The sequence below is a fragment of the Notothenia rossii genome (assembly GCF_949606895.1).
Source record: "Notothenia rossii genome assembly, chromosome: 6".
NCBI classification, from domain to species: Eukaryota; Metazoa; Chordata; class Actinopteri; order Perciformes; family Nototheniidae; genus Notothenia; species Notothenia rossii.
In genome coordinates, this window is record NC_136909.1 from 75,177,048 (window position 1) to 75,190,132 (window position 13,085).

At 39.1% G+C, this 13,085-nt stretch overlaps 1 protein-coding gene across 20 annotated transcripts in view; it reads left to right on the forward strand.

The window, feature by feature from the left end:
- LOC307043675 (calcium-activated potassium channel subunit alpha-1a) overlaps positions 1-13,085 on the forward strand; it is a 136,464-nt gene that overhangs the window by 92,768 nt on the left and 30,611 nt on the right. For 11 of the 20 annotated variants that reach the window (XM_079688339.1, XM_079688340.1, XM_079688341.1 and 8 more), the window contains 2 exons: positions 2,699-2,785; positions 2,876-2,952. In XM_079688339.1, the coding sequence (XP_079544465.1) occupies positions 2,699-2,785; positions 2,876-2,952 (164 nt within the window). Of the gene's footprint in view, positions 1-2,698; positions 2,786-2,875; positions 2,953-4,363; positions 4,373-7,562; positions 7,737-13,085 lie in introns of all 20 variants that reach the window. The other 9 variants (XM_079688338.1, XM_079688324.1, XM_079688337.1 and 6 more) reach the window with 2 other exon arrangements.

The window sequence follows — 13,085 nt, forward strand, 5'->3', positions numbered from 1 at the left end:
CCACCCAATCTCCACCACTTTAAAGCTTCTGACTTTGGAAGTTTCCCCAAGGATATTTTTCCAAACACTATCTCACAGGCTTCTTTTCTTACTCTTTTTTATGGTGTCCTTTGTGCATAATGCACTAACTTCTTTGCAGGCAGAGAGAGGATAGATAAATTGGACATGTTTGTAGAAGTGCCGTTTCTTTGTCTTTGCTGTTGTCGCTGTACCAAGGCCAAACGCTCACCCTCTCCATACCTCTTATTTAATCTTTTCAGTTTGATCCTTTTCCTAGTTTAGTTCTCTCACTTTCAGTTCTTTTTCAATGTTCCCTACTGTATGTTTGCTTTGCCAATATATGTATTCCACTCATGGTGTTCTATAATCAGCACGTTATGGTTGTTAGACCTCAGACGTGGTGTCGATAATCACTGATAATCTTGTTTTCTACATTATGGATTTGACCTTTAAAACATTGGCTAATTATCAGCCATTGCTGCAGGCAGTGGCTGGTATTTATCATGTCTGTTTCTTCATGATTTTAATACACCAGCAGCACCTTGCCTTGATGATTTCACACTCCAGGAAGATCATGGAGCTGTACAATTTAGATATCATTGAGTTTATCTAAGATGATATTTAATCATTTCAGGTTAACATTTAAAAAAGTGCTCTACATGTTTACTTTTGCATTCCATCACCCTCTCATGTGTCAGTGCTAAATGTATATCCATCTGTGCATGTCTGTACGTCTGGTTTATATGTGCTAACCTCGAGAGGGAGAGCGTGTGTGTGAATGTGCATTTCTGTGCGTCTCAGCCACTATGTACAGTCAAGTTGTGCGTCTCTCGAGTAGATGTTCTTAAGTGAGGTCACTTCCTGTCAGTTTGGTGTTTGAGAAACAATCCAACTGCACAGAAGTTACTGCAGCCGTCTGCATCTACGTACCTGTCCTTTTACCTGTAATTATTGTCTTCTTCATGCTGTATGGTAACTGCATGCTATGACGCACACATAAGGTGTTTGATGCTTGCTTTGTTGCTCACAATATGAGGTTTTGATGTGTTTTAAGCTTTTATTCACTAGTTTGCATCTGAATGTAGAAAAATGTCTTGGATAGATACTCCTGTAAAATCTCAGATTTGGGCAGCAATTTTTGTGGAACTGTCTTTTATATATGATATGTTTCTTTACATTTATTTTCACTAAAAAGCATGCCAGGCCTAATGCCTGTTCACTTCTATGGGGGCTATTCAATCTGAGTGAATGTTGGATGCTATTTTACTTATTTTAAGGAAAAATGTGGAGGGACAAATCTGATCTGCATGCGATCTGGTCACAACCTGATGTGCGTATGGATTCAATTGCTCCCTAAATATTGTATTTTTATTTTTTGTCCAATGCAGCCTTTTTCTAGAGCTCAGAGGAAAGACGTATTAAGAGATTATTTTTTTCCGATGCACTACACAGATAACATACCTACTCAAAATGATTTGCTATAATGTAACAAAATAGTGATTGCAAATAGAGAAAAAGGTTATAATCAAGTTCATAAGAAACACTTATCCAGCACTGACAAACATTTTGAGCAATAAGAAGTGTTATTTGCACAAATTGGAAATACGAGAGCGTAAGAGTAGATGATAAAAATAATCAATTGTTAATCATCTTTCATCTGGGCTTGATGTATTTTGACTTCTGTCTCCTAACGGTTTGTGGGTTCAGTGTTATGATTTCTTAGTTCGCACTCACATCATTGATGATTGTTGCCCACAGGTAACCATTAATGACCAAGATGTGTGTGTGTGTGTGAGCATACAGTATGTGTGTGGTGTCGACTCTCTGTCTCAGTCTAATTAATGGGGAATGATACAGCCAGTCGTTTAAAGTGCTTCTATATAAAAAAAAATTGTCCAGCTGTTAGGCATGCCATTATATATGTTTTATTATATAAGGGCTTAAGATATAAATATGATACATATAATATTTAATTAGAAGTCATTAACTTCCTTTTTGAATTGCATTGTAATTATTTGCCCACTACATTACAATGGAGCAAATTCACTTCTTTTTTTTAATGTGAGTTAATCTGCCTGAAGGCTTTTCAATCCTATATGGACTACAGCAGAGCTACTGGGTAGAATATGCTTAGCTTGGAAAGGTAACAGAGCTGTTCATTCCCTTGCATCCCACTGTCAATTACTAACACGAAAACAACACGCAGCCATGTCTCAGTGGCCGCCATAACATTTGTTTTCACTAAATGACTGTACCTCTAACAAGTAACATGTCATGTAATGTACTGTATGAGTGTTGACACTAAATCCACTCCATAGACACCATTGTAATTCTTTCTCCCCTTGTCCCTTTACTCGTATCTCTCTGTCCCCCCTTCTTACACCTGGGCATTTAAAAATAATTCAGTAAAGAAAATAATTAAAATTCAATGTGCGATCATACTGTTGTACATTCTGTCTATCCGTGTGAGTATCACATCATCAAATTGCCCAAAATCAGAGATGTGTTTTAATGGTATCACCAAATAAATTATGAAAAGTAAACCATGTGTTGAGAATGAAAAAAGGAAAAAGCAGGTCCGATTAGCGGCTTCAACAAAGGCTGTGTACCATTCCTCTTGATTAGCATGTTGTGTGCATGAGTTGCGTGTTTTCCAGACGTTAATGAGCATGATGTGTCTTTTTCTCTGATTACCCAGCATCCTCATTAACCCGGGAAACAATGTGAAGATGCAGGAGGGAACTCTTGGGTTCTTTATTGCCAGTGATGCCAAAGAAGTGAAGAGGTAATTTGGATTAAAGCTGATCATTTATTATGTAAAAAGGACATGTTGATTATTCTAAGTGGTGAACGTTTTATACTGTGTCACTTTTAGGGCATTTTTCTACTGCAAAGCTTGTCATGACGACATCACAGACCCTAAGCGGATAAAGAAGTGTGGTTGCAAACGACGTGAGTAGCTGTGCCTTTATTTTGTCCTTTTGACTGCCCTCTTTCCTTTCCTCTCACTCCAAAACCTCCCAGTGGGTCTGTCTGTGTCATTATGCTTAGGTTTGAACAGTCTGAACACTAATAATATACCTCTCATGTTGTTGTTGTTTCTTCTGTACTGTGGCACTGTGTTTTTATGTTGTCAAACCATTACACCCTTAGGAAAGTGTTTATTTCTATGGGTCCTATTTTGAACTTCCATTACACTCATTACAGTAAGATCATCATTTCATATCTGATTTATTTTCTTGTGAAATGCAGTTCTTGTCATCTTTGAGTGTTTTGTGTTTGGTTGAAATGGCTGAAAATGTATTTTAATAAATTATATATTATATAATTTAAATGGTATTAGTTGACAGAGAAAGAACAAGAAATAAGAAAACATTACAGAACCCTTATCCACCACGAAAATCTTAGGTCACAGGCTTCTCCAACATACAGACAAGCAGACAATATTAAAACAATTAAAAAATATACTATAATAAAAGTAATACAAAAAGAAAAATAGTTTTTTTTTAAAAGTGAGAAAGTGGAATAGTGCAAGTTATTGGAATGATATATTAGATAATAGATAAATAATTAATAATTACTAATATAAGCCTGTATACTGAACATTATACCATGCATAGCTTTTTTGTATGAGACAATAAGCTTTTCTCTGCAACCTTTAATGTTTTTTAAGGAAATTACCCACTGTATTATAACTTTCACACCCTCCTAATAAGAGCTTTTCAGAGTATTGAGCTTAGTCACCGTGTTCTTATTTAAGACTTCACAATACACAAATGTCCCCGTCAAATAGATATTCCCCCCCTGTATTTATGCAGACATAACATTACCATTAGGCAGGCGCAGAACATGAATATAACCTGACCTATGTACGGCAGTCACTTGTCAGGACATGTTAGCCACCGGATAAATAATTCAGGTGAATATCCCATATTTCCAGAAAAGGTTACAGACAATTAAAGTAAGCAGCCTTTCACAGACAAAGCTTGGTTTTAAAATAGATACCCACCATTTCCTTCTTTTGTCTGTGTCATTTCAATTATTCAGACAATCTCTTGCTTTCAAAGCTCAATAGAATCAACAGGTCTTTCACACTCCAGTTACATTCAGCTAAAACTGTTTACTTCTGTTTGCTTCCTTAATATATTCATGTCTCAGAGCCAGGTGACGGACATGGCATTATGTTTTAACCAATTAGTTTCTAACAGGAGAGTTTGGAAGTCTATCTTACAGTGTTCTATCATGTTGTATTCTCTTGTGTTGTTTCCCCCATGTTTCTTAATGACCAGTGACACACTTTTGATGTATTTCCTTCCCTGCTGCCATTGGAAAACACCACTTTATTTTACCTACTCACTGGTAGTGATTTATTGTGAGTAAAAAGAAAATGGTTGTACTGTTACTTGCGTGCAGTGCAAGTATTTTTTTTTCCTCTTCAGCAAAAAGTATACTGTATCGATGTTGCATGTACCAGTGTAGCTTCTGCATCCCTCTCCTTCTCTCTCATTTCTACACTGTGCTCAGACCAGACCAAAACCAAAACAGCTGAAATCAAACTCAAACCAGCATCAGGCCTCCTCATCATAGGCCCAGTCATCTGATGCCACTATTTAGCATTTGGAAGCCAATCTGCTGCAAGTCTTATGTCATTACCCTTGATTAACCTCCTTATAGAGTCACGCTCCGACAAAGTACAGAAGGAACGTAATAAAAATCTGAGATGCCGCACAGTAATCACAGATTTAGAGGAGCTAACACAAGGGAAGAAAAGAATTACAAGAACCACTGAGGCTTCAATTGATCTGCTTTCTGTCAAAGGAGGTTTTGTGTGTGGCTGTGCTTTCAGAGAGCAGAAAATGTCCTTGTGGCAAAGTTCTGCAAATCTTAATGAGCTAGGTTGCCAAAACACAATCAAAACAATCTGGTCTCCCTCCACTGCTCTGTGATCTCAGCCGCTTTCTAAACTCTGGGTCCTCGCCCTACTCTTGTCGAGGTTTCAGAAATCATCAATTCCTCTCAGAATTGAAATGTCACCTCACCAGTGTTGTGCATTTCAAATGTGGACAGTTGTTAGGCCGTTTCTTCAGTTTAAAAAAAATATTTTCACGATTGTATTCAACTCGTTGCACTGGATGAAGTCCACAAGCAATACAGTAGTAACTGTCATAGCGTTAGGTTGCCACTAGATGGTGGTGCCATGCCAGCGTCATGTCCAATAATACAATATTTCAATTGTGATGTCTGTAGAGAGGAAACCTAAACCCGCCTCGAAACCTGTTCAGCAAAAATGCAAGGATCAACTCAAATGTATTTCTGTGCATTTGCATCATATATTCAAATTTGTCATCCGGAGATGGCTTCATCAATATTTTGTTTATACAATATAGTGTAGTTAAACATCTGTCTTCTGTTCCCTTTTCGTCTCCACAGGAAAAAGCTAATGTTTACTCTTCAGCTACTTTAACAATATTTTTTATCCTTGCACTTTTGCTGAATATGGATGCTTTTATGGGGATATATCAGGACGGTGCTTGCTTTGGGACATCCTTTGTATTCAACATATTGCCCTGATAGCTTCTGTTTTAATATTTTGTGCTTTGGTGGATAATAGGAGTTGGTTGACTGATCAAACCCATGCAGATAGTTTATCAGGGCAGCCGTCATGTTGAATCTTCCTTTAGGAATGCCCTGAAATGGACACCTTATCATTCTAGGCCAGAATCTAGGTATTTGTGAAGTCAGAAGTCAAAATCATTGTCGATGTTTGTGTGTGTGTGTGTATGTGTGTGTCTTGTGTTGACCATTACAACCCTTCCACGTGTCAATATTGTACATTGTAAACATACATTACTGTACTGTGGTCTTTCTGCTTAAGCAAAACCTCTGAAGTTAGGACATTTCAGCATGAAGTGATAGCCTCGCTGCACCTTTTCTGCCATACCTGCAAACTGTTTCGATACTGTGAACAGTTTTCTCTCTGCCTCCCCTTGTTGCTAAGAACAGAACTGTGTTTGCTGCATGCTTATTTCATGCTCATAAGGCAAATGTGCATGCCGCAGGATACAAAAGTCCCTGATGCAGTCATCCCATGGGTTATGTTCTGCGTTTCCCATTCTCTCCTTGGCCAGAATCTGAAACCTATTACTTCATCCGAGATCTTATTTTCCGATATGGCTCAGACGAGTCAAAGATGCTGAAAGTTTCTCTGTAAAGGTAGCAGACAGTATTAGTGTGCTGTCTGTTTGCACCTTGGTAATGAGAGAATGGGGACCAGGGACTGTTTCTGCCCAGAGTCACAGCAATCTAGATGTGCTACTCTGGGGGCTTTCACTCCTGCTTCCCTCGGGGCTCAGAGCTTCAAACACACACATTTACACACGGCAACACACGTATACAAACAACAAAGACAGGAAGTGGCCATTCTTTTGGCTACAGGTTAGCTAGTAGTTAAAACGTTTTTTATTGTGTTATACTACTTTCACATACCCAAAGAGTGCACTACTTGCATTTTAATTTTTTTAAACAATACAATCATAGTGGCATTCATGTATATCCTTATGAATATACATTTACTAAAAACACTAGGAGGTGGTTTTCAGACACTTTACATATATGCAGCAAAGCAACACAAATATACCACTTATCCATTTCTGAAACGCAATAGTGAAACACATTTTTACCTTATTAATTTCCATTGATAGTCAATTTGGTACGAAAAAACGAGAGACATAATTACCCCACTTATTTGCAAGTTATAAACCATGAATTTACACAATTTAAAAATATATAGTGCAATACTTATAAACTAATATTTTTAAGAATGATGTTTCCTCTTTCAAAAGTTACATGAAGAATCACAGCAACATTACAAACATCGTTATTCTCTTTAGATAATTTTTGTACTCATACACATAAAAGTGGAGCTGGCCTTGGGGAGAGGAGCAGTGAAGGGTTTGAATAAACAGTAGCATGAATTGGCCCATCTAGCCAGTAGAATAGTGCGATGCCTTGGACAGAGCCGCTACAGCTGCATGCTGGGATACAGGTACGTGATCCACTCCTTTAGCCAAATGGATAGAGGATGTACAAATGTGTGAAACATTATATGAGTTTTTCTGCTGAAGACATTGCTCATGCCTCTCTTCCCTGAATGCCTCCCGCCCACTATCCTTTCTCCTCACCCCTCTTTCCCACTGTTATAGTTTTGCCTTTTGACCTGTCACAGCCTTAGCACACAGCTTGACCTCTGCAGACTATGTCAATATGACGAGAAATAATGAGCTGGCTTTTGACCATTTAATTACAACTATACTGTAGTGTCCAAATTGTATTTTTTCAGTCAAAAGAAAATGTTATTGGATGACTTTTTTTATTAAAGTAATTCTTGTAATGTCAGCGCTTAAATGTTTCAGTTAAATTTGTGGCTTTAGTCTGTCAGAGCACGTGGCTAAGGCTTGCACTTTCTGATGAAGATACCGTCCGACTTCCCCTGGATGAATATTTCTCCCTTTGCCATTAACCTGCTGCTTTTCCTTTCCTCTCATCCCAAAACATGACTGTAGCCAGGATGTCCGTCTACAAAAGAATGAAACTGGCATGTTGTTTTGATTGCGGCCGTTCAGAGCAAGACTGCTCTTGCATGTCAAGCAGTGTACATAGTAACATGGACACCCTTCAGAGGGCCTACCCACTTTCCTCTGTCTCTGTTCATGATTGCGCAACCACTTTACGTGCCTGTAAGTTACACCGCCCAACACATGCTGTTACATGTCTGTGGTGTGTGCTCCATGTGTATTGTACCTCGCAGAGGTGCTGTACGTGTACCTGTGTGTCTGTGACGTCTACTATGTGTGTAATCCGTTAACCGTGACTCCATAGAATGTATTCATTTTTGTTTATGAACAGATTTTACTTAGCTGTTGTCCTTCTTTCAAATGCAATCTATCTATCTATCTATCTATCTATCTATCTATCTATCTATCTATCTATCTATCTATCTATCTATCTATCTATCTATCTATCTATCTATCTATCTATCTATCTATCTACCTATCTATCTATCTATCTACCGATCTATGTTCAGTTATTTACAGTTGCATTTTATCATATTCTGTTTATGTTTTCCATCATTATCATTTGGCACTTTTATTTTGTGAGTGTATTATGTGTGGTGGGTCAGTGGTGGTGTGGCTCTGTGGTGCTGCTATACTGTACAGTGCTGTAGTTTTTTTATATGTGGCTATCGCATGCTGCATCAGTCATGCAGTTCTGTGATAATATCACTATTTGATTTAATGTGTTTAAAACTGTTGGAGGTAAGGTATCTGTATTCAATAATGGCACGTATTTCTGAAGGTTTCATCCTACAATTTAATGATAATGTCTGTTCAATTATTGTCTTGTATATTTGCTTTGAAAGTCCTTAATAACCTTAGTTAACTTTGTTTTCATTTTTTACACTTTTCAGTTAATCAGCTTTGCTTCTGTTCCTTTTTTTCTTTTACCTTTTGAAACAACTTTGTAGAGATTTTAGTTTCCCCTTAATGACGAAGATAAGAGAAAATCACACATGAAACAGTTTTTGGAAGATTTCTAACAGTCTTGCAGATCATAGTAAATGAGGAGCAGATGTTAAAACACGTTTTTATCGGTGACACTTCTATCTCAAGCAGCTGAAATGCCGTTTTACTCTTTTAGGAAATTAAAACAATAATTGAGCAGGAAAAACACAACAGTTACCCAGCATTGTTTTTCATTTCATTTCATTTCAAACCTTTATTTATCCAGGTGTATCCCATTGAGATCATTGATCTCTTTTTCAAGGGAGACCTGCTCAAGTAGGTTTCACATGAAACATAAAAACATAAACAGAACAACAAAAAGGACATCATACAGCATCATTACAGGGTTTACAATTTACATAACTATCTACGTGAGCAGGTACCAACAGCTTCCGATTGAGTAGCATCCAACCGAGGTTTTGGAACAATAGTCAAGTTTAACATTTGACCTATACAATGTTCTGCTTAGCCTCTGCTCGCATATTGTTTGAAATGGTCTTAAGAAAGGTATCTCTCTGTCCTGCAGTCTTAAACAGTCTTAGACACATACACTGAGAGAAGGAAGGAGAATTAGGAGGAAGGAGAAGAAAAACAAAACATTTATTTTATTTTATTTAACCAGATAAAAAGCATTGAGATAAAATCTCATTTACAATGCTGACCTGGCCAAGAAGGCAGCAACGTTACACATAACACATAACACAAACATATAAAATACAGAGAACATAACTAAGAAAACAAAAGACGAAAAAAGCAAGTCACTACATTGTGCACATTAGGACAGTAAGAAAGGCACTACTTATTACTGCAAGAGCAGCTGGTGGTAAGGACTTCTGACAACTTCAATTTAAAACAGGCTATAGAGACAAGTGCCGTCAGTTTGAGGCGTGATTGAAGGTCATTCCAAGACCAAGGACCATAATAAAAGAGACTCCTTTTTACAGCCTCAGTCCGCACAGCAGGAACCTGGAACCGTATCCAGGCACTGGATCTGAGGTTGTAAAAGTCACAAACTGGAGCAAATCTGGCACATATGTAGAGTGGAAGCTTTCCTAAAATGGCTTTATACATTAATAAAAACCAATGCTGCATCCTACGCATAGTGAGTGAGGACCATCCAGTTAGGCTATAAAATGGGGGGAGAGAGGGGTTTTGTATCGCATAGTAAGAAAGAGGAAAGATAAATAGATGAGTAAAACAAGAAAAGAGAAAAAAGAGCTACAAATACTGATAGTTTGATTGATAAGAAAAGGTAGGAGTATGATGGCAGATCACCCTCCTTTTCGATTTTCCTTTTGAGTGGATAGGAAATACTAAATTGTTCATCAATTACACATGGCAGCAGTCGGCCTAGCTATCAAAGCCTTCGGTTTAGACGTACAGATCTGATTTCCTCCACAGCATTCTCTCACCGTCTGCCGACTCAGCCTAGATTAGTGTCAAACACGCCATGATGAGTTTGGCTTGGCCTCTTGTAGTTCGGCCTGCGCGGATATCCCTCGGTACCAATTACTGGCCATTACATGGTTACTGATCTCACTTCTCCCTCAACCCCTTGTAGGATTTCAGAAATGCCTCCTCCGTCTTAGATTTCTTTCCCTTTTTAACTCTGACTTTGTCTGAACAAAGTGAGTTTAGTAAGAAGTGCATTGGGCTTTGTCAGTCAGGGATTGGTGGGTTTCCCCTCCCCATCCCACCTCTTTTCCCCCAACCACACTGACAGGATAAGACGTCTTTATCCATGATGACTCCATGCTCTTGTACATCTGGGGCCGTATTCACAAAGCATTTTATCTTACCGCTAGGAGTGCTCCTAACTCGCGCTAAAACATTTTACGTAGGAGTTTTTTCTTAAAAGTTATTCACAAAGCCGCTGAGACCTACTCATACTAAGGATAAATCACTAAGAGTGACGCGCCGTTGCTATGGATTACGTTGATTCTCGTGCATGAGTTTCGAAGCGGTCAGTACGGTGATTGGTTGTTCAGAGCAGGCAGTCTCGGTGAAACTCATCCCCAACATCCCACAAACGAGCCCACTAAATAAACGAAAAACAAGGAAATAGCCTAGGCTAGAAATGTATTCCTATCAAATAGTTATGGACAGTGCAGTTAGCAGAATACACGCATGATGACAAGTTTGTGCAGACCACGATAATGACGTATATGCACGTTAAAGAGAGAGAGAGAGCAAACAATACAAATACGTAAATTGCATTAAATCAAGGGGGCAATTAAAAGCACCCTACAAACTATTATCCAATGAGTATATTTCCAGCACGTAAACACTTTCAATAACAGCCCATACCGCCGTTCAAGTCCCCCTATCATGATGAATGAAAACAATCTGCTTGTTGATGGAATGTACTTTCTTTCTATTGACGAACACGTCCTCATCTTTTGATGGCGCAATTATTTGTGCGTCCCGTCAATAGCACCGACCGCACCGGGCATACCTGCAATTGCCATGAAGTTGGCTTTGATCCTGTGTAGTTGTTGATTGTCCAAAGGAAACCGGATAAACTGTTGGATGATATGTGGTCTAGAGAGCGCGCTGATGGTTTGGTTTATGGCACGGCTGACTGATGGTTGCGATATTCCTAAATCGTCGGCATTGCAAAGTTGCATTTTCCCTGTTGCTAAATATCGTAGTGTTGCCAAACATTTTATTTCCGGACTAATTGGGTTATTCCTGTTAGTCGGGGATGTTATTGCATCCTGTACTAATTCCACAACAAGTTTGATACCCTCACGATTTAGCCTATATCTCTTGATCAATTCACAGTCTTCCATTGTCTCCAAAACATTTCGTCTCGCAGCCATTTTCAGATTCTTTGTGAATAGGTCTTACTGAGTTAGGAGTCCTCTCGAGGACTTTTAAGCTCTCCTAAACGTAGGTGCTACTTTTAGGCCTAACATACTTTGTGAATTGCTCTTAGTGAATACAATTAGGAGTCCTAAATGTAAGACTGACACGCCCATTATTTCCTTTGTGAATACGGCCCCAGAACCAGATTTAGTGCTTGGATAATTGATTTCTTAAATAGGCGTCTTTCACTTAAATGCACCCTGTGTACTGACACACGTTCGGACCACACGTACACAGTGCGACACAGAGCCCTTCATTATGGTGATTTAAACATAAACCTCAGTGTTGCTTTATGGACTTTAATGATGACATTAATAACCTTTTTTTATGTGCACTCATTCAAGGGGTTTTATTATCTATATTATCTAAAAAGTGAAATAGATAAACCTTTTGTGCAAATAGAACAAATAAGCGAAATTGTTTAATGCAGAATACTGTTATGATAGATCTTTCATATATGTAATTACTTTAATTGATCATAGAATAGATTATTTGAAGTGCAAATAAGATGATACATGAGCATGAGTTGATCTTTTGCATAATATACTGTGTGTGAAACATTTGACAGAAGCTGAGCTATTTCCACCCCTTGTGAATAGTTAAACATAACTTTCAAAGCTCAAATTGTGTATTTAGGTACAGCAGAATATAAAGTAGAATTCGCCCTTGTATGGTTGTGTATACTGGTTCTTGCCTTCTATGTCAGAGTCGTTCCGGCTGAAATAGCTGTTTATTTTGGTGGTGTTTCCTACTTGCATATCTTCTTTTTTCACTCCATCATCGCAGTTGGCAAGTAGATATGTGACAGGTTTATACAATTGAGAGGCTAAAGCTGGGCTATGGACAAGGGTTTGGGACTCAGGAGATGCTTTCGGCTATTCCTCGGCCTTCTGGGCTCTGTGCGCGTGCACGTGTGCATCTGTGTGTGTAGCCACATGCATTTTTATCTCATTGCTGGGGACCTTATCTATCCTGACACAGAAATTATGTTTGTATTTTCATTTTCCCAGCCCTACTGGTCCGTCACCAAACCTGCCCTGACAGCTCCTGTCCACCAGGCAGGCTTGGTCCCCCCCCTTACCCTCTGTCCTATGCCGCCGCGCTACGCCCCAGATGCTAGCCAGTTAGTCTGCCGCCTCTGCGGTGCGGGCAGATTGCTAGAGACAGATGCCAGGGCCACTGTGGGTCCCTGTTTGAGGATCTGTGTCATAGGCCAGCCCTAGGCCCTCGCTGTGACCTTTACTGCTGGAAGAGACTCTGGGAAAGAGAGGGGAGTGTCAGCAGCTCAGAGCTCAGTTCAAGTGCCCGCTGTACCAGTACTTCTATTGGTACCAGTCTTCAGTGCCTCCTCAGTCAAGGTCATACACTCTAATTCCTAGATTAATAGTTCTGGTTTAAGTGGAAACCTTGGTCAAGCATGTTCAAAGAATAACCCAGGAGATTTGAAAGTGTAGCATTGTACCCATCTTTGGCATCGTCCTTTAAAAAAAAAAAAGTCAATTTGTGCAAGAGGTGTTTACTGCACGTGAAGATCAAGTCTCTTTGCATTGGTGCTCTGTAAGCGCAGCTGTTTTGACTAGCGAGTGTCTGCTGTCTGTGTTTTGGACGTCTACATGCCCTCATATGTGAAGTTGATGTCTTTGTTCCCCATGGTGG